Here is a 23,112-nt window from a genome sequence, read left to right as displayed (position 1 = left end):
TCTCGGTACCTGACCGTTGTAAAAATAATATCATCAGAATAGGGTGTTATATTAGTTTATGTGCGGATATGACTTTTACATCACAAGGTGCTAGGTTTTTAAAATGGTAAATTTAGATATACACAGCTATTTAAATGGATATACTGTAAAAAATAATAAAATACTACATTTTAAAAGTGCTTACAAATTGGAATTGTCCCTAATATTTAACTACATAATCTCCTTTCATTTGTCTATAGCTACTTCGACGATCACTTCGTACCTGAAAACTTGGGTCTCGACCACAAACACCTGCTGATTAAGCGCCATATTTTTAATGCCACATACTCCAAGAATTCAGAAATTGTCAAAACACTTGCTCCCAAAAAGATTCCCATCTGGCCACCTAGGGTAGCTGAAGTTTAAAATATTAAAAAAGATAAATAATTCGGATTCATCTTGCGAGCCTATAAACTGATTTTGAACTTTAAAAAAAACAAGTTAAAGAAAATAAATATTTCGGATTTTATCTAATGAACCCTATAAAATGAATTTTCACTTTAAACAAAAAGAATGGGTGCTGAAATGAAGCCAAAACAAAGTTTAAAATGTACAATATTTTAATGTCAGGACTGTTGTTGTTATGTAATATGCAATTAAGTACATTCTAGAATAAGATGGCCTTATATGAAAAGACAATACAGTTATATATTGACGGTGATATGAAACCGATTTACAATTAATGACAATGATATATGCACGCATACAGCAAACCAAAATTTTTATAAGGTGACACCATCACTTGGGATGCTCATTAAATTACTTACCCAGAATATTATCTAAGTTATACACTGGAACCTGGCTTGATTCAGTTTCTACCAAATTCTCGTAGAAGATTCGTACTTCAGCATAATTAGTACTGTTCAAAAGTCAAAAAATAATGTTTTCCAGCATGATTATTTTGAACTAATATAAATAAAGTTTTGCCATTGCATAAACATATTGCTTATCACATTTATCATCCGTATAATGTGAGACGTTAATACAAGTCTTGCTAAATCAAAGAGTCTATTCTAAGCTAAATTAAGGTTGGTTAAAAGCAGCATCTCAGGTTTCAGAGGGCGGACTGTTTATCTTGAAGGGACGTTTTAGCGCAAACAACGGAGACGCTCGATATTTATGCCCTTTTCATTTGTTTAACAGTCAGTAAGTTTGTTTTTAATTAAATAGTCCTGTTAGTGCAGATAACTGGGGTGTTAAACTCCATTTCATGAATTTACTTCCTAATTTACTAGTAACAACATTACGAAAAACACAACTGTAATATAAAGAAATGGCGAATTCAGTGTGGAAATAATGACAAATATAGCCTTTTATTAGCTTTAGATTTTTGAATGCACAAATGAAATGAAATGGGGTTTAACGTCCTACTGTTCTGCTCCGACTGGGCTAATGTGTCCATATGGTGTGCTATGAGGAATATTTTGCCTGGGCACCGGCGCTATGGCCTTGTCTTATATCGAATTCAACTGTCAGGGGATCTTTTACGTGCTTGCCAATGTATACACGGGACCTGTTTTTCGTAACATCCGAACGACTAGACGGCTGTCCTTGTCAGGCCCTCTATCCTGCACCACTGACAAGGGGAAACCATGTCGGAAAATCCCAATGAACTTTCTAGGCCAATGCCGGGATCGAACATCCGACCTCCAGACTAGCGAGCCAGCGCCATACCGACTTAGCCACCGTTGCATCCTTAGATAGATAAGCATTCCACTTAATTATTTGGACTGGTGATTCAGAGATAATAAAGATAAACTCAATGGAAAGTTAGGTGACATTTAGTGATATTCAGTACCATAAACCTGCACCTACCTCCAATCGGAAACGTTATAAGCCAATTCTAAAATATTCTGCATAACACGTGATGGGTAGTAAGCTGTCGAAAGTTGTACTTCATAGCTGGTAGATTCGCATGGTTTAGGGCAGTTGCACAATTTGTTACTCATTTGGTTAAAATAATCTGAATAGAGGACATATTAAAATATAATACCAAAGGTCCAATGTAAACATAATTTGTTACGTATTTGGTTGAAATTATTTGAATTGGGAAAATATTAATATATTATATCATTGGTTCAATACAAAACATACTCCCAATGGTATAGCGCCGATTGATTTGATTTAATGGTTGTAGACACAGCTATATATCCTATAGGGCAATCATGCTTCACAACTTAGAAAGTCAAAATAATACAGACACGCTCCAACTTAAACTGAAAACTTTACAAATTATTGTGACTTTGGCTGATGATGTCTGAGGGATATGTATTATGTCACTTAGAATCTGTGTCAACGAATTTTTCAAATTATTGTCCTTGATGGCTTTGCCTGGTGGTGCCTATGTGTTGGGTGGGTGGGAATATTGCATTGCTCTTTATCTGTGTCAACGAATTTTATATTTTCAAAAAAAAACCCAATAAAAGGATGAATATCTTTAAGGTCAGGATTTTAAATTTTAATCGTTTTTATAAAATATAACAAATTTTTTTGAAGTTGCGAATTTTGTTCTTGTATCCAATGTAGCCTATGCTGTTTCCCGTATCGCCTGTTGCTAAATGTTATGTTATGTTATCAATGAAACTGATAAGTGGGTTCTAATGTCCTTACCTCTTTCTTTATTATAACACGTAGATAATTCTCTTAAGCTACATAGTGTATCATTACCTGAAACAAAACAAAAAAGGTACCATATCTCGCGAATGACAAGTTTAAATATGCTTTTAGATAGGTGTATGCCCATTTCAAGTTCAATGAAACCTCGTTTGGGTACCATCGTAATCATTCGTAATATACTTAAATTACGTGATTCATGGGAAATATAGGAAATCTTTTGAAGCAAAGGCAATAACTTTTCAAATAATGAACACTCTTTATAATGCGAGGCGACACAACCAGTAAATACATTAACTAACTATAAAATATGGTGCATTTTACCGTTAAGGCAATTTCTCATGTTTGATCCCGGTGTTGGCCGTTAAGGTAGATCCCGGAGTTGGTCGGGATCTTCCAGAATGACTTCCCCTGGACAGCGGTGCGGTATAGAAGGCATAGCAAGGGAAGCGTATCTAATCGTGCAAACGACAATATTGTGAACTATGAATCTCTAACAGGAATATCAGTACAAAAATGGTTCAGTTCCTTTCAGTATTTACAAAGAAATGTAGAATTGAAATTTCATCGATCAATGCTAATCGCTATGCAATAAGCCCGCCGCCAATTTGCTGTCCGCGAAAATTCATCGATATGATTATTATAAATCCGACTGAATCCAAGCCGGGACATATCTAGCGTTGATTTTATTTGCTTAATTAAATGTTAAATAATTAATCTGAGTACATATTAACGTGGATTATCAAGCATCGCTAACACTGCAATATACGTCCATATTCCTGCGTTGATTGATATGGTACTTTTTAAAATGAAGAGAATGAAATATGAAATGGCTGGAATATGACAAGAGGCAAAGAATGCTAGGCGATGGGTTTGTTTTTCCAAATTTACAGACCAAATATTAACAAAAAAGTGGGTGTGACACTGCTACAGGGGGTCGGGACATGCACCAAAATAAATAGTTGCTGTCTTTGCGGTATAAGGAATACATATGCACAGTTCCAAGACGATCCATTCAGAATTGCAGCCTGTAGACGATAAATACAAAAAATGGGCGTGGCTCTGCCCCTGGGGGTTGGATATGGAACAATATAAATAGGTACCACCCTGTTATTGAAATGATTGATATGCTGAATTTCAACAAAATCTGTTAATTATTGCAACCTGTAGAGTATTTACCGTTAATAACTAACAAAAAGTGGGCGTGGTACGACACCCTGGGGGTGGGGACATGCACCAAAATAAATAGTTGCTATCCTTACAGTATTAAGGAATAAATATGCCAAGTTCCAAGATGATCCATTTAGAATTCCAGCTTGTAGACAAAAAACACAAAAATTGGGTGTGGCTCTGCCCCTGGGGCATATACAGGTACAACCCTAGGCAGACTGGATCATTCCGAATTAGATCCAAATCTGTTAATAATTGCATCCTGTATATCATTTACAGACAAAATATCAACAAAAAGTGGGTGTGGCACGGCCGAAAGGGCAGGGTTGGGGGTGGAGGAGGGGGCGTGCACCAACATCACTAGTTGCCGTCCTTAGGGTATAAGGAATAAGTATACCAAGTTCCAAGATAATCCATTTAGAATTGTGGCCCTCGGGCACTAAAGGCAAAAATTGGGCGTGACTCTGCCCCTGGGGGTCGGTGCATTCACCAAAATCAATAGTTGACGCCCTTAGGCTATGAGGAATACATATGCCAAGTACCAAGTTGATCCATTCAGAATTGCGGCCTGTAAGCGATAAACACAAACATTGGGTGTGGCTCTGCCTCTGTGGGTCGGGACATGCACTTGTCGTCCAGAGACACAGATGGGTGTTGGTCAGCCCCTAGGGTTTGGGCAATCACCAAAAAACAAAAGGGATCGTCGTAGGGTATAAGGATTAGATATGCAAAGTTTCAAATTGCGGCGAAACACAATACACACAAACATTGGGCGTGGCATGCACCAAAAATAATAGAGATCAGCCTTAGGGTATACGGAATAAGTATAAAAAGGTTTTCAAGATGATCGATTAAAAATAGGCTTGGCCCTGCCCCTGTGGGTTGGGCATTCAAAACAAACAATAGGGATGTTCTTTAGGATAGAAGGAATAAGTATGCAACGTTTCAAGATGATACGTTAAGAAATGCGGTCTGTAGATGACAAACAAATAAATACAAAAAAATGGGCGTGGCTCTGCCACTGGAGGTCGGACATGCACCAAAAACAATAAGAATCACCCTTAGGATATAAGGAATTCATATGAAAATTTTTCAAGACGATCGATTAAGAATTGTGGCCTGTACGCGACACACAGACATACAAAAAGAAAATGGGCGTGCCTCTGCCACTGGGGGATTGCCATACACCCAAAACCATAGGGATGTTCCTTCAGGTACAAAGAATAAGTATTCAAAGTTTCAAGATGATACGTTAAGAAATTCGGCCTGTACACGACAAAAATAAATATACAAGTAATGGGCGTGGCTCTGTCCTTGGGGGTCGGCCACGCGCCAAAAACAATAGGGTATAAGGAATAAGTATGTAAAGTTTGAAGATGATCAGCTAAGAATTGTGGCCTGTAGGCGACACCCTCCTCCCCCCCCCCCCACACACACACACACCCACACACAGAGAGACAGAGGCGACGGCAATATACGTCCACATTATGAATGTGGACGCATAAAATCCCATTTCTATTTACCGTAATCAGTGTAGTAGACACAATGACATTTTTCCAGCAGATATTTCAGTCGACACTCTTTCTTGCAAGACGTGACGTCGTATTTTTCTGAATTCTTCAAAGTGTGGTTGTAACTTGGGGCCTTGGTATCAAGACAGGTTATGGTGCCAAATGCTTTAAATGGACTTGGTAAATGTCGATACTGTAAACATATAGGAACATTAAATATGATGCTGCCGCCTTAAATTATTGTGTATATCTTGCCCAAGAAATAAAGAAGCGTGGAAATACGCCAGCACAGCAGCTTTGCCTCAACTGCAGCTTATCCGAAAGGAAAACTTGGTTGACACTAATTGGGTATATCCTCTCATGACCAAGTTAAAAACTACAGCCCAAGGTTTGCACAAGGTTTGCGGCAAAGAAAGGATAACTCCGGAATGGAAAGTCGCGGAACAATGTATATAACGGTAAGGTTTGTACTTACATGAAAAGGTCGCAGAACGATGAAAATACATGTAAATAGTTCATCAATTCATGACCCCGATCTTCCCACCAAATTTTTAAAATATCGCGTTCAAAATGTTTTCGGTAAAGTGGGGATAACTCCGGAACAAAAAGTCGCGGAACGCTAAAAAAAAAAAGGCTTGATCCATTTATAACCCCAATGCTTCCTAGCAGATTTGAAAACAAATCCACGTAAACTAAAGCCTCTATCCAATTCAAAATGTTTTCGGAACGAAAAGTCGCGAAACGGTAAATATCGAATGGTTTTGTTTTATAGTAACCAAAATGTTTCAGATCAAATTTGAAAAAAAAACCTACAGCATCATGGCACAAGGTTTTCAAAAAAGGGAAATAACTCTGGAGTGGAAAGCCGAATATTGACGGGTTTCGTCCTCTCATAACCCAAATACTTCATAAAAAATTTGAAAAGAATCAGTCGAAAACGGTAGCTTCTATCGCGTCCATAAGGTTTTCGGTGAAGGGGGTTATCAACGGGACAGAAAGTCGCGGAAATGTTACCTCGTTCGCGGTAACAAGGTTTTTGGAAAAGGGCGGATAACTCTGGAATAAACATCAATAGAGTTCGTCCATTCCAGACCACAATGCATCAGACCAAATTTGAAAAGAATCCGTCGAAAACTATAGACTCTGAAAGTTATCGGCAAGGGGGTGTGGGGGGGGGGGGTAATCCTCCAGAACGAAAAGACGTTGAAGGCTGAAGATTGAGAGGGTTCATCCCCCCATGAACTAGCGTTTACAACTAAATTTGAGTAAATAATTCTTAAAAAATATAGTCTCTGTCGCGTTCACAAGGTTTTCGATAGGTTCTGTCGCTTCATGACCACAATGCTTCACGCTAGAACCTTAAAGATACATTATGGGAGATTCGATAACGAGTTGGCAGTTCTCACTAAAATAGTTAAAAACTAGATAATGTAAAGGCAATTTGCTGAAAATTTCATTCAAATTGATCCACTATGAACCGAGAACTAAGCGGTTGAAATTTCCGCCTAGCCTCGGCCATCAATTCTAAAATCAGTACGATAAACAGCATAGGCTCGATTGTCCATTTAATCGTTAAATCGTGAAGGAAAGTTATGCAGTATATCGGCTCACAATCCACCAAAGATCGCAGGCTAGCGATACCATCTAGAGTTGATTATGGTCTGGATAAGTTAATTAATGTCTAATTAATAATTTAGATTACATTTCAGGTCTAAAGAAAGACCTACAATAGACAGAGTTAGCTCTTGCATAATGTATGTTTAAAGAATCCGTCGAAAACAGTAGCCTCTATCGCGTTCACAAACTTATTGGAAAAAGGGGAAATAACTCGCAGACTATTGAATATTCATCGGATAACAATGGGATGGAAAGCCGTGGAAATGTAACCCCGTTCGTGGTCACAAGGTTTTCGGCAAAGGGCGGATAACTCTGGAATAAACATCAATAGGGTTCGTCTATTCATGACCACGATGCACCACACCACATTTGAACGAATCCGTCAAAAACTGTAGCCTCTATCGTGTTCACAAGCCAACTGTACTGTAGACGGACAGACCGAAGGGCCCACGGACAGGATGAATAGAATCATCTTGATGGACATGGTATTGTATTTCAATGAATGGAATAAGCCCAAAGGAGAACACTTTTTTTCTGAATTTACCAGTTATTATATCTTCACTTACTTTGATCTTTTTAACACTGGCATAAGTTGTGAATCCGGGTGACACCAAAAAACCGTTGTTATTGAAATCTGGTTCTTCATCTGGGTCATGAAGTACAATCTAAATAAAAAAATAAACTGGTATCATCTTCAAGTATCCGCAGCTCCTACTTCAAGTGCCTGCACACCTTCTAATTCTTGTACCATTTTGACAACGCAATCATTTTCAACCTCACCACTACAGGAATAGAGCTTGCTGCTGGTGGAGTTAATGAAGGTTCATCTGTTTCAACAATGGCGTTCGGTAATGGATCCCATTCCCTCCCTAGTACCTGATAGCCTGTTGGTCATCTAAAACTGAAATATTTGCAAGCTCACGTTGTCCAGCCAGTCCCCTCCCCCCAGTAACTTTAAAAAATAAAATAAAATATTTGTGATATGTTTCGGTAAACATCACCTCCTACGGTAATTAAATCCCGCATACGGTAATTAAATCCCACATTCCCACTCAGTATAGTTCAGAAGTGCTTTTTATGATCGTCCAAATTTTGGGGTATAGGTCCAACGCAGCGAGAATATCGATTCACTTTGATTCACTCACTACGTTCATTTGCCACGTTCCTCTCTGTCGGATCAGCTAGTGATTAACCGAAAGGCAGTATCTGGTGACAAGGGTATCCGCAGCTTGACTGTAATAAGTTTCCACTGGGAGCGGGCATTGAAGTTAGACTTGGACAATGTGGTCGATCGCTTCGTTAAAATATACCCTACTGGAATCATTAGTTTAGTAATTGTTTGCATCAAAATCTTTATTCTGGTTGCAACCCGCACTTAGGTATTGAATTATTGCATTTCTGCCCACAGTGGTTCTTGTAATTTTGAGTGATTTTTAGCGAAACACAGCGGTATTTATCTCGACGATATGCCAGACAGCATTTCCGGCAGTCGATTTTTCAAAATTTTGACCTCTATGATCGACTCACTGACATTTTGTAACTTCGTTGATTTCTTGAAAATTGTGATCAAAGCCATGTTCTTGCTTGCCTTTCATGCTCTCCTCCATGTAGGAGGATTTGAATCTACTAACTCTACTACTTCTCACAGCCCACAACGTAACGATATTCAATTCATTGTGAAATCTCACTGAAACATTTCAAACATAGGTCTGGTAAGCCAGTTTTCCTCGTCTCCCCCAACCGAACCAGTGTCAGTGTGTGCCCTAGGGACCTTTATTCTCATTTTTAGAGGGTACCCCAGTCTGTCGACAACTTTTAAAGTGGGAGGAGAGGTGGTATAATGGGAGAAACTACAAAGGGCATAGTTTTCGCATCGATGGGGGAACAACATCCGCTTTGAAGGGTGTGGGTGACTTTAGTATTCAACAAATGGGCAGATGGCGATCTTCCGCAACTAAAGAGTATCGACGTATTCAGACATTACTTGGAGTCCCTTTATCTAACGGTAGCTTCCCTACAGCTGTAAGCAAACGTAGCTGCATTAAGACTATTTTCATGTACTTAATATTCCCACTGATAATTAAAACACTTGGTGAAGGATGCGATGCTTAGGATTCCATAACGTTTCGGCACTTGCTCAGTCATGTTGTTTCAAAGTTTATTTGCTGCAACAACTTTTAACAAATGTACATAACACTTGACAAAATCGCAATAACAAGCATCTGTGGATAATTTCATGAAAGAATTCACTACAAATGCACAAAACCGAAACGTCAGAGAACCATAAAACAAAGTTCGTCCCAAAGGTGTTCGATCGGGTTCATGTCGGGAGACATAGCGGGTCAATCCATAACACGGACATGATGATTGTTCAGAAAGTCTCTTGTCAACCTGGCAGTGTGGGGTCGGGCGTTGTCATGCTGGAAAAATCATTTGTCGACGGACGCCATGTTGAGCCAGCAATGGAAGCAACACCGGACGAAGGAGCGTTGAGATTGCCTTGGACCACCACCAACTAGGACCTGAAGTTGACGTTGATAGCGGTCCAAACCATGACGCCACCTCCCCCGAAACGATCCCTTTCCATCACGCAGTTACGAGCAAAGCGTTCATGTCGCCGTCGGTAGATACGGTGACATCCATCAGGAAAACTGAGAGGATGACATTTCGCAATGGTGTGTTGTGCAGATACCCCTGATTTGTGGCCCATTGCTGTCTGGCAAGTCGATGACGATGCAAAAGGATTTGACCTTGGTAAGGTCGACGTCAGCGTAACCCAAGAGCAGTCAGGCGCCTTCGGAAAGCCCAAGAAAACGTTTACCAGAAATATTTAACGAATTAGACATTGCGTTTTTAATGGCTATAATATGTCTCCTAGCATAATCTGTACAGTTGGAACGTATTATTGTATGTCGTCACCGTAAAAAAACATTTTCGGTACGACTGAGTACAATAACTTTTGGGACAACCTCACCATATTTTCGTATAACACTCAGCAAACATCACATTTATAAATAAATCGATTGATTCGCGTTGCAAGGAGTCGATGAAAACAGCGGCCCGATTACAACCCTTATTACAGAAAGTATACTGAAAGATGTGAACTTAACTTTCGGTAAATATCTGATAGAACGCATTTTATAAATAAACGTTACTTGCCTTAAATCCAGCTCCCATCTGGAAACTGGGGATATAATTTGATTGGTCTACGAATAGGTGCAAACGTAGTCCTAACTGACTCCCCGTCAGATTCGTTGAAATGTTGTCTATTGATTTTGCGCTGAAACATACACCTGCGTCCGTAATCTTAGGTTTGAAGACATGTAAACACGGCCTATAGGAACCCTCGAAGAAACAGTCCTGAATCATTTTTGGCAGCGTAAATGCTACCTGTTGATAAAACTCTCTTGTTAGGGGTACATTAGCAAAGTCGTATTCTGGTGCAGAAAAGTTGATGGGTGACGCTAAATTGCCAAGTGCCGACATGTTTATCAATACGTTGTTCATTTCGTTTGTCTTCGGTAAGTATGAAGCGTTGAAAGGAGATATGTTACATATTGTAACTTGCGGATAGTCAATTCTGTCTACCACGGATATTTTAAGTGAATTAGTGTAGGGATATTTATAGTAATCAATGACCAGACTACTGATGACATAAAGTAGTGCTGATATCATACCAAAAACCCCAATCAACCAGATTATCCTGTAAAGAAATAAAACAGCGTGTTATATTACACTGACAACATCGTGTTCTCCGAATTTCTATAATATATTCTAAAAATAGATGTGTGGAATATTTGTTACATAATATGCTGATTTCTCGAAACAAGAAACCATGTTTTATAATAATATTAAGTCAAATGAAATGAGATTTAACTGCCTACTTTTCTGCAGCAATCGGGCCAACGAAGACGTGGATCTGTGCGGCGTCCCTACTCTTCTTCAAATACGTGATCGAACTAGGGACCTCCTTGTTGTCTGCCACTGTATTAGAATAACCCGAAGGGTCGGTTGTCGAACGGTGTCCCAGATCTATTTCCAGATTAAGAATCCATATACTACTATTTTCCTAAATGCGTTCACACGAATCTGTGAACCAGACTTAATAGTAGGAACTCTTCGCCTTCCATTTAAATCATATTAAAGCCAGATCTATAAGGCCGTCTTAGAAAGCCAGTCTAATAAGGCCCTGTGCCTGCCCTTGCCCCCTCCATCTGACGCTTGCTTCACTCAGTAACACCAGTATAACTAACATACATAATATGCAGTTGTATGCCCTGTAAATCTGAGGATTGATTTTCATCAAATTACTCATCTGATCATAATCGCTAGATGAAAGAATTCACATTCACTGAGTTCTTAATTATTTAATCAAATCATTTACCTTCTGAGTATATGATGGCTATCTTCAAAGGCGTGTTTAATCCCATGTAGCGAAGTCGTTTGCGTAAATACAGGCCAGGCATATTCATCATCGTTTTCTTTTCGCGTACAATTTTCTCTACTATCCTCTGGCTGCTGATTTGACGATTTCACGTAGATCTTGGGCATATTTTTTTTCTTTTTTAAAAAATCACCGAGTTGATAGTCAGAGTTACAGCAAAGCAGAGTAGGAAACTGATTTTATTTAACCAATTCATGGATATAAAATACACACGATACAATTCAATCGAATAAAATTAGTGTATATTCTGGATCGGCGTTTCGACTAGGATTCTCTTGATGTAGCCAAGTAATGGCATTCTTCTCTGGTCGTTATCATACTATGATAAAATACCAGATGACCATCATTAATGTTATAAAACAAATCAATAGGCCTAGTAATTAAAAAAAATCTAGTCATATCAATAACACCAGTTATTTGTATGAACTACTAATTGATACCGTTTTATGAACCCATTAAGAGTAAACAATGTCTTGTTTAGATATCTCCTGGGATATCATTGCAATGTCAGCATCGGTCTTGTTGTATTTGCTGCCGTATATATTGGTGAAACCGAACATTAATAATATTTATGAGGAGACATATTGTAGACCATATTATACTTTTTAAGACTGACTCATTACAAAAACTCTTTATCTAATAATTTCTTAATCGACAATAAAGCTAAGTCCAATGTTCCTTTGGCCTAGGAATTGGTATTTTCACAGAAAATGTGTATTATATTCTCAATTATCTTATCATATGAATACCATAACATACTACAATTAATATATAATTTGGGTTTTTGTCCGACTCTCCATTTAGATGTTTGTATAGTAGGTAAAATAAAGGCGAGTCTTAATGGAATTGTAAATAAAACCATTTCTGACCTATACAGATGATCTATACAGTTTCAGATGTTTTATTTTACAGGAATCGTCAAATAAAGATAATAGGCAAAAAATCTATAACATTTAATTAAATATTTGCATAACTAATGGAAGTAAGAACATTTCAATGGCGCTAACGATTGTTATTTGTTAACTTTAACTGCTATAATAACGATTTGTTACAAATAATGATTTTCAATCTCGTGTGTTTTCAGACCATGAAAGGGCGCTCGAAATCATCAATTGAATAAGAAATGGGGGTCAATTATTTATTTTGGGGTTGATGCGGGGTGGAAATCATTCTTGGCTTGTTTTGAATTTAACACTTTGTTGTTGGATATCTAAATCAGGCAGATATTTGGCTTCTAGGGTTTCCCTCGTTTGAATACATCGATGATGTTGAATGGTGGCATACGAAGACTGGTTGAACAGTTCTAATCCTATCTGAGAAAGACCTGTACAAAGTCCATAATTTCCATTTATCTTGCCCTTGATGTTGCAAGGCCTGGGTCTCAGTTAGGAAGAAATTTTCTTCAGCCACCCTAAAAGACGTCGTTCACAGCTGACATGACGTCATCATTGCTAGAAAAATGACGACCGACTAGTTCCTCTTTCAAATCGGGTGAGTAAGGTGGATGGTCAAAAATTTCGAAACCACAATCATGGATCGCTGACATGCCAATCACCGATTTATGAACAGGAACATTGTCTTGGTGGAAGAGGACGCATTTAGTGAGAATCCCCCGTCGGTTATCTTTTTGAGGGGCTTGCAGTTGGAATTCAATCAAGATCAGGAACATTGTCTTGGTGGAAGAGGATGCGTTTAGTGAGAATCCCCCGTCGGTTATCTTTTTGAGGGGCTTGCAGTTGGAATTCAATCAAGAGTAGTTAAAAAACCCACTCTCCTGGCAAAATGACCCTCACAACCAACTGCGCCGCGTAATTTTTATTCAATAGCTTTCAGTTAAAAAGCTTGTTAGCACTGAAAGCCGGATGTGAAATATTTGATTTAACTCTGGAGGTTAATACCAGGGTTATTTTTTAAAATTATATATTTGTTCTGGTTAACAGAAATGTTATTAATTTAAAGTAGCTAAGTCTCTAACTCAACATCATCCAAAGTTTTTGACATTGAAAACACGAAGTATTTGTCAATTTAAATCAACATTGATGTTGTGATCTTACCGGGAAAAGATGGGCTTCTGATATCCAGTGTTTAAGACAAACAAAATAAACATTTTACTATTGTACACGAAATGAAACGAAATGAAATGGGGTTTAACGTCCTACTGTTCTGCTCCGAACTGGGATAATGAAGCCGGGCATACGCCATACAGTGTGCTATGAGGGAAATTTTGCCCGGACAGCGGTACTACGGCCTACTCTTAAATCGAATTCCAACTGTCAAGGGATCTTTTACGTGCACGCCAATGTGTACACAGGACCTCGGTTTTTCGTCCCTTCCGAACGACTAGACAGCTGTCCTTGTCAGGCCATCTGTCCTGCATCACTGACGAGGGGGAACCTATATTGTAACAAGGGACTTGAAGAACGAGGCTAGACATATTCTACAAGTCATGTCAAACGGTGACCTCATATTCTTATCTAGAGATAAATACTATCGGCATAGACTGGGATAACCACACGCTAGAGATTATCATTCGATTGAGATTTCTGGCGTATTTCGCCGAACATAACGGATTTGAAACGGAAATGATTAAATGTAAATCAGGTTATATACCTTCATAACACATTATTATATGCGTGGCGATCCAATTGTGGCAATTTCTAGATCCCAAATATTAGCGATTTAGCTCCTTTAAAGTCGAGTTTGGGATGATTTTTCACAGACGTTTATTGCCATACATATAGAAAAGGGAGTGGAAAATATGGACATAACGAAGAGATCAGATATAAGTTAGCTTTCGGGTAACACATATTTATAATATCTCTCTATAGTGATGGTATTATACTCATAAATATCATAGCTGTCTATATATTGTGGTGGTATTCTACTCAAAATTATCATTGCTGTCTATAGTGATTCTAAACATAGCAATGGTATTCTATACGTAAATATCATAGTTGTCTGAAGTGAATATATTTTACACATAGATATCATAGCTGTCTTTAGTGAAGGTATTCTACACATAAATATCATAGTTGTCTATAGAGATGATATTCTACTCATATATATCATAGCTGTATATAGTGATGGTATCCTATACATAAAAACCATAATTGTCTGTAGTGATGGTATCCTATACACAAATACCATAGCTATCTATAGTGATGATTTACGTCACATTCATATCATAACATATGGGAGCATTATAAGGACTTCATAGCGGATATAATGTGTAACGTCAAAAGATATAACACATGAAATTAGATGTTAATATTAATACGTTTTAGTATTGTCGGTATTAGATATCCACTGTCTACACATACAATTATAGAACTATCTAGTTTTAGCCAGACGTTTCTGTACACGATTTCCCCCGTAAGCCAACACCACTTGCTCTTAATTCTCGGATTAACAAAAGATAGTCATACAAAGCGTGGAAATACACCCACACAACAGCTTTGTCTTCTGAAGGGAAAACTTGGATGTTCTTCAAATTTGGTGAATTCTTCGGAAAGTCGACGAACGCTTATTATCAATAGGGTTCATGCTCTCAAGATCCCAATGCGTCCTCACATATTTGAATGAAATCCGTTAAAAACCATAGACTCTAGCTTTACACGATTTTTGGCAAAGGGGGGATACCTCCGATACGAAAAGTCGCAGAACACTGAATATCGATAGGTTTTTTTTTCTCTCATGACCACAATACCTCACATCAAATTTGAAAAAAAAACATCCTTTAAAACTACATCCCCTATCGCGGCGTCAGGGGGTTTTCGACAAAGGAGGGATAACTCCAGAACGGAAAGTTGTAGAACACTTCTGTTCACAAGGTTTTCGGAAAAGCGTGCATTACTCTGGTACGCAAGGTCGCAGAACACTGAATATCTCATGTCCTCGATGCATCATACCAAATTTGTCAAAAACATTCCGTCAAAAACTATAGTCTATATCGCGTTCACAAGCCTGTTGTTGACGGCGGACCAAAGGACAGGTTTGTGACATAATACGCCCACAATGAAATGTGGCGTTGAATATTTCATGACCACGATGATTTATACCAAATGTGAAAAAAAAATAATCCGTCAAAAACTGTAGCCTATATTGTGTTCACAAGCCTATTGTTGACGGACGCATCGCCAGACAGGTTGGTGACGCAACCCACCCCCATTGAAATGTGGGCGTATAAAATATATTAGGATACTATTATTTTATTGGTTTAACTGGTGTAATAGAACTGCTGGGTCCAACGCCTTGAAATCTTCGGTGAATCTTCCCCAGGCTCAGCCATACTGACCACAGGAACATCTCCATAAACTCTGCTAATGTTATAACACTAGCTCCTAGAAATAATCCCATCTGTCCTCCTACTGTACCTGTATAAATGAAAATCATTTATAATTACAATATACACAATAGAGGCTGACAACTATAACGCATGAAGATAAATAAGAATAAACGCTATACCAGGCAATAACGCGAGTAACTGGTCTGACCAAGTACGTCTTCTGTCGAAAGTGACTGCTGATAGTACGTCCACAGTATGTCTATTTCACAGCACGAAATCCATTAAGATTAACTATGGACACTGGTTCATACATTCAATGTCTCACATTGAAGTTAAGGATACTCTGATCACCTTATTTACTATGGTAACTGAGAATACGTTCTATAAGGAAAGAACAATGGGTCATCTCATTAAAAGAAATATGTCGTCCTTTACGATGATCCTGAAATCACACTTGTGTATTTAAACTAGTATTACCTAGGATTGACAAGGTACTGTATTCAGGAACATGCTGAACTTCTTCCAGTAGCAAGTCTTCATAGAATATTGTGATATCCAAAAAACCTGTACTAAAAACATAAAGATCAATATATGAAAGTACGGCAGATTTGACCATCATTTCATGGAGATCAATAGTGATATATACGCTTAACATTAAAAAGTCGGAGTAGGCTTACGGAATACTATTTTATCACTGGATAAACGATAGTTATTTTGTATGTTTCCCTGACAGTATTAATTTTAAATATATAGCTTTGAATTAACGTATATTCCCTGAAAATCCATGGCTTCGTACCAAAGGGGGAATAACCCAGGAAGTTATGCATTCCATTAAGATAAACATAATTTCAGCCGAAAAAATTATAACAAGATTTCACAAAAGAAGGTTACAACTCTAGAGGTGATTATCGAAAATCATATTTCAGTGAGAGAGACGAGGTCCTCTGTTGTGTCATCACAAAGTTTCAATTACTCTCCAGCTGTTGCAATTATTATCTTTTATTGTTTTTGGAAATAGTTTCAGCTATAGTTTATCCTATACGTGTACCTTGCGACTTGTCTGCCGGCAATAATGTTGTTCTTAATCAGCTCTTCCATGGCGTTTGTTGAAGGAAACATCCCCATTGATATAAGAGTCTTGTATTTATTAAACGTACAGACCCTAGGACAATCACACACATCATAATGATTATTACTGTAGTACAGACCTGAAATAATATGTACAACTTCAGGGTGACATGCATTTATGAGTACACAGCAGTATACCAATATAAATTCTCAAAAGAACATGACAATTTGTTAGGACATAGAAATATATCGGTGAAAAGTCATTTCTATTCGCACCTTTCATACGATCTGACCAGTTCCTCCACTGTCTGAAATGTTATTGCGGGGCATGAAACCATAACGCCACTCATTCAGTCCACTGGCGTGGTTTCGATTCCCCGCTTGTGCGTGACAAGGTGTACCGTCGCCTGTCCAACCTCGTGGGTTTTCTCCAGGTCCTCTGAAATGTGGTGGATGTGGACAGAAGTTGCGGTAGTATTGTATTCAGTTGACGAGGCGTTAAGTTTGCTTTATAGAATTAAATATTCACCTAATGTTGGTCTGTAGCAATTCACCAGTTCCTGTAGTGTGCAGTATGGGTGTGGTAGACTGTTTGGTTCTGTTATTGATTTACAACTGCAATTTTTTACAGTTATCTCCCCTAAACATTCCCTGATACACGTTTCTCTGTTGTAGACTGAATAATATTTCATCTTAGATAGCAAGGATGGATCATCATTTGCCATACACGAACTATCACCGTATGCCTTGAAGGGAGGGGGTAAAAAATTGTACTGAAATAAAACAGAGCCGCATTTATCATAGGTAGGTCGGCGTTCAGTCACTGGTGTTCCTTCACAGAAGTTAAATCGTGGCTAGCTAGTGCTAATAGAAGCTACGTAGCTAGGATCAAAGTAAAAAAAGCTAGGAGACCGCAATGCCGTACATTTAGATCATCATAATAATGATTAACAAAACCAGAAATCGTTCATGTGATATTGTGTATATCGTAACCATGTATGATACAATGAGAAACCCGCCTAATATTTAAATACCTATCAGATACATAATATTGTAGCTGTGAGCAAGTCTTTGTCACCCAAATTAACGAAAGTCGATACCCGTTGCCTTTGGTTTACGTTCAAACGGGCGATCTTGTTTTTGCAGTTAATAATGGACACTTAAAAATAGCTTACAAATAGCTTGCGTGAGATAGGCTAAGGGACCGTTTCCAGCAGTGCCTAACAGACTTCATCTGACCGTAAGATCACGACACTAGATACCTTTAAGAATTTGAAATTGTGCACAGGTCTTTTGGTTTCAAAATCGGATATAAACACGCCTCGGCTTTTGGGATAAATATTCCTTCTCTATTAAGAGCATTTTGATTTTCGTAAATGAAACGTGACATTTAATGAAACTCTATCTCAACAGACTGAAACTGAAATTGAGTTACATAGCTTACCGACTCTTTGCGTAGTCCTATAAGTGTAGAGGCACCTGGGGATGCTATAATTCCATTATTAGAAACGTCAGGTAATTGATGCTGGTCGTGAACATTTATCTGTAATTAAAGTATCAATAATGAACTTTTAAAGGTCCCATTTAATCGATGTTAAAACAACAGTAGGAGGAATGAGGAGATTAAATTTTTACATTTACTAGATATTGCAAACACTGAACGTAATACATCTTGAGAGATAATCTAACAAAAACCTCGATATTACAATCTTGAGCGATAATCTAACAAAAACCTCGATGTTAAAGGTAAAGAAAGTCAAAATCGAGAAAATAGTAATTTTAAACCGTTTTTCCCAACCTAGTGATATAAGTAGTGATTTCGTCAATGGGGCATGAATAGCGGAAATAAGTTTGCTTATCGATGTGTCTAGCAAAGAGTGCATTTTCAAGATTCTAGAATAAATTAAAATATTTTGTGATTACCTTCAGACCAGCAGCTGTGTTATCGCTTACTAAATATCCCTTCTGGTTGATGGACGCAATAAATGATAACGCACCCTTTGTTCCAGTTGAATCCACAGAGAGTTTATCTGAAGCGTTGTGATTAAATACGAAACAACGGCCTAGATCGGTAAAAACGGGTTTCCAAAACTTATCACATCTGATCACTTGATTTTTCCATAAACATACGCTGAACATATCACCCAAATCTGTTTCTGATTCATTGAATAATTTGTCAACGGTTGTTATTTGTGCGGCTTTGTAATTTTTGTCGCTTTCGTTCAGGTTCAAATTTTTGAGAAAACTATTTTTCAAAAAAAAATTAAAGATACCTTTTGAATTGTTTATTTTTGTCGTGTCTACGTAGCTGAGATCGCATAGTGTGATGGCGGGAAAATCGAGTTGAGATCTTGGTTCAATTTTAACAACTGTTTGAAAGGGATGCGTGTTATAGTTTTTAAACAAAGAGTATAAGTTGGCCGATAAGCCACATGTCATTCCCAGCACACACAGCAGCCATATCAGCCTGGAAAAAAAGTACGCCAAATTAACAATTTCTCGCTGCGGTTTGTGTAAATGCTCGTTTATCGCATATGAGAGAGAGAGAGAGTGTGGAAGAAGCAGAGAGAGAGGGAGAGGCGTGTGTGTGTGTGGGTGGGTGTTTGTGGGAGGATAAGCGTAACGTTCACTCGACACCTATTCTTTGTTTTGGATGAACATACAATAATACACGTTGGTATCAGATGCAGCCGACTCGTTGTTACCCCAATATCCTAGGTGACAGATATATAGGCCTACGATGCACAGCGCACATTTTTAAACATTCGGACATCTTGCTCCATTAGTGAAAATTTCCTTAGACCACGCACACCACGAAGTGTGCTATGAGGGGAATCACTATAAACTTTCTCGGCAACGAGACCTTCAGGTTAGCGAGCCAACGTCTTACTCTCGTGAAGGAGGGCAATATCTAAAAACTAAGGTCCACTCCAGATCGGGAGATGTAAATAGGGTTAGGGCACGTGCTTGTTCACGAGATTGTGTGTTAGGGTAAGGGTTAGGACTGGATCTAGGGTTACATCTCGTGGCCTTTGACCAAATCTGCAGGAGGGAAAGCAATTAAACAGAATAAATATTCCTCAAAATGAGCTACTTTTAATATTCATAGATAATACAGACATCTATTACAACATTTTGTGTCTATTTAATTAAACCAACTCCTATAAATATTGTTGTTGTTTATTATCATCTTTTACTGTATATTTTATATAATATACTTACCTTGTAAATAAACTTCTTGTAGGAGAAATTACATTCCTGCACCCATGGGCTGTTGTCTCAGCAAACAATGTTTTAAATGAACTCTTAGAAGGCTCCTCGGGTTGCATTGTCATACGATCTGAAGCCGGTCCTTGGACTCATCGATGTAGTGAACGTCCGGTAGGCTTCCGCCAAGAACTTTATTCTCCGGGTTTATACTCAGTAAGTAAATATTTTCTTGATGGTCGAACTATTCTATGAGTATAAATATGTAAACGCCTAATAATTCAACGCTGTCCTTTGTACGTGATCTAAAATGTTCCTTTTATTCTATGAGTATACACACGCTAATTATTTGTTTGCTTTTGTGTCCTCTTAAGCTGTTCGCAAAAATCATTTCCTTAAGGTCGATCTATTCTTTGAGTATCAATAGTTAAAACTCCCGATAAGAAAAACGAAATCGTTTCTAAATTCTTTTCCACCAGCGCAAACAAATCACTGGCGACTAAAATCATTATCTATAACACAAATACTTTTGCAAAAAATAGAAAAACATATTGTAAAAGTCCATTAGCAAATTGTTGACACTTATCGTTATTGGTGGCTTTTATCTACACTAATTGACGGTCTAATGGCAAATATTCCTTTCTGTATCTGTATACGTTTTACAAAGTTATTTGCCTACACCAAATGGGTAATTGCAATTTGCATGACAACAATACCATTGGGAGATGCTACTTGTAGGCCGGTTGGAGAGGTTCCCGAACCGCCCCGATAGGCATACAATTAGCACCTCCCAATATCATTTCATAGGCCTGCGCTTACATTATAAAGAAAATCAACCAATTAAGTAATTAACCATTAGATAATTTGCATAACTTAAACAATACTTCAAATGATGCAAACTTAAAATATCGTTCCGTCTGTTGATACTTTTTCGGGTTTATTATGGATGCTACCCATATCTACCAACATACCACACAAAGAACAAGTACCAGTTTATCGTAGTTGTGGGGCGGGGGCTGTGGTGTTGCCGGCTATAATTATATGACCAATTTCACATCTACCCCCTGTATATTAACATCACAATTTGCTATTTTCGCGTCAATTACAATAATTAACAAATTAAAGTGTAGTCTCCGTATGACAAACCAGCTAAGTATGTAGTGAAATTGTATATTTCTATACTTACCGTTGACAGTTAATAGGAATAAAGAAGTGAAATAAATATTGTCCCATATCCTGTTCCCTGTCAAAGTCTCACGATATCAAATATATCTTTGCTTGCGAAAGAGTGCTTATGGGCGTGGATGGGTGCGGTGGCATTGCCATTGGCATTTGTTTAAGGATATAACATACATCTCCCATTGTTGGTTTTCATTGGTTAGCACACTATGCTCGCTAGCCAAGAAGACAACGAAAGATTCAAGAGTATTTATGTATTTGGAGGACATTATAAATTGGTAAACTGTGGCGATCACAAGAAACATACAATTTCTGCATAAACCTCAAAGTCTCTCAAAATGCCCAAACTATCACTTGGCCGCCATTTTGAAAACTTTTGTTTCTTTTACACTTTTTATCGAACGAAGAGTTCATCAATTATAGGCTACTTTTTAATCTTAGTCTATATGCGAATCTCATGTACTAATTAGTGATTAAACATTATTGATAATTTAAATGGTGTTAATAATAAAATAATAAAATTTTGGCATATATTAAATGTGTTTGTGCATGAAATACAAAATCCCGTTTGTCCATTAATATTGTTTTTATTAAAAAAAAAATCACCCAACAATTAAATGCACTCAAAACGTGATAATGGAATGTGCAACTGCTATCCGTCTTTGTATATCGATATTACTCTGAAGGGGGTCACCGCGTATATCCTTTCGTTGGGCAATTAAATAGGCAAATAAATGTCCTTTAAAACACGGTCATTACCATTAACAGAATAACACGTTACTGTTTAATTATCAACATATCTATAATTACATAAATGCATCGGAACCCATTTTTTGTTACCGCTGTAAGCTTATATCAGTGTATAAATATTTAATACAACCTATATCGTTGATCTAAAACAGAATGGACATTACTTAACACGGTAATGGGAAGCACTTTAAACAATATTCAAATAAACCTTACATCTCTGTAATGCAAAACAAAAAATCATTATATTATAGGTAACGCCAATAACCGCCTACATATAACCTCATAAAGCCAAATTGGTTGGAACTGTTATCGGAGAAAGTCGATTGTGATGGAGAGTAGAGCAGAACTTATACTATATAGCTTGCAGTGCTGGCTCTGCTTCGTGCATGTCACGTGACGTAATGTACAAGTTACGACTGCCCTTTCACATATACTATTCAAAAAAAGTAGGGGATATTTGATTTTTAAGTGTTATTAAAGTCACCTAATAAAACTGACGAAGAAACAAATGACAAAATGAAATGAAGTTCACATTCATCGATTTATTCCAAATGATCGTTAGACTAAGTAAGGCACAGACTGACCATTATAAGGGTAAAATGATACCCGGGGTCAAACAGCAAAGTTACCACAGCATCACAACCAAGTCAGTAACGGGTAAATCCTCCTCTGTTTGCCAAACAAGCATTGATCCGACGTGGCATACTCCTAATGAGACGTCTATGGTCATTTTGGTCCAGATTGTCCCATTCCTGTTGCAACGCAGCAGCAAGTTCTTGGACATTGGCAGGACGTTGTTGACGTTGACGTAACCTCTGTCCAAGCATGTCCCAGACATGCTCGATGGGGGAGAGGTCGGGACTCAGTGCTGGCCAAGGTAATGTGGTGATGTTCTGTTGTTGGAGGTAACCTGTAACGATCCTGGCCCTGTGACATCTTGCGTTGTCATCCTGGAAGATGAAACGGCGGCCATGACGTCGTGCAAACGGCACAACATGGACTGCCAAGATGTTGTCCCGGTAGTACTGGCCTGTAACACGCTCTGCAACAACATGTAAAGCCGTTCTTCCAGCAACAGTGATGCCTCCCCACACCATAACAGAACCACCCCCAAATCGATCATGTCTGATGACGTTAACATCTTGGAAGCGCTCGTTTCGTCGACGCCACACCCTCCTACGTCTGTCCAAAAAATCAACAGTGAACCTTGACTCATCTGAAAACATCAC

The 23,112-nt window shown here is 38.1% G+C and overlaps 1 protein-coding gene and 1 long non-coding RNA gene across 2 annotated transcripts; both read right to left on the bottom strand.

Annotated features, from left to right (window-relative positions):
* Window positions 1–39: 39 nt before the first annotated feature.
* LOC126830300 (acid-sensing ion channel 4) lies at window positions 40–11,581 on the bottom strand. Its single transcript, XM_050560670.2, has 8 exons — window positions 11,335–11,581; window positions 10,110–10,653; window positions 7,517–7,615; window positions 5,346–5,526; window positions 2,650–2,706; window positions 1,855–2,002; window positions 807–898; window positions 40–394 (listed from the first exon to the last, which is right to left on the bottom strand). The coding sequence occupies exons 1-8, from the start codon at window positions 11,499–11,501 to the stop codon at window positions 252–254; spliced, it is 1,431 nt and encodes a 476-aa protein (XP_050416627.1). The 5' UTR covers window positions 11,502–11,581; the 3' UTR covers window positions 40–251.
* Window positions 11,582–14,705: 3,124 nt separating this feature from the next.
* Window positions 14,706–18,797, bottom strand: LOC126830312 (uncharacterized). The gene is made up of 6 exons (XR_007683795.2): window positions 18,671–18,797; window positions 18,192–18,290; window positions 17,277–17,520; window positions 16,728–16,887; window positions 16,157–16,248; window positions 14,706–15,767 (listed from the first exon to the last, which is right to left on the bottom strand). It is a non-coding gene; the product is annotated as an uncharacterized LOC126830312 (long non-coding RNA).
* Window positions 18,798–23,112: the final 4,315 nt, after the last annotated feature.

The sequence above is a fragment of the Patella vulgata genome, chromosome 8 (assembly GCF_932274485.2).
Source record: "Patella vulgata chromosome 8, xgPatVulg1.2, whole genome shotgun sequence".
Lineage (NCBI taxonomy): Eukaryota > Metazoa > Mollusca > Gastropoda > Patellidae > Patella > Patella vulgata.
Note: the sequence above shows the minus strand (reverse complement) of the source record. Positions and strands in the feature narration are given on the sequence as shown.

Coding starts and splice junctions, on each gene's coding strand:
- LOC126830300 (XM_050560670.2), bottom strand. CDS start 11,501: ATGCCCAAGATCTACGTGAAATCGTCAAATCAGCAGCCAGAGGATAGT. Junction 7,616..10,109: donor AGATGGGAGCTGGATTTAAG/GCAAGTAACGTT, acceptor TTTTTTATTTAG/ATTGTACTTCATGACCCAGA. Junction 899..1,854: donor TATAACGTTTCCGATTGGAG/GTAGGTGCAGGT, acceptor ACTTTTGAACAG/TACTAATTATGCTGAAGTAC.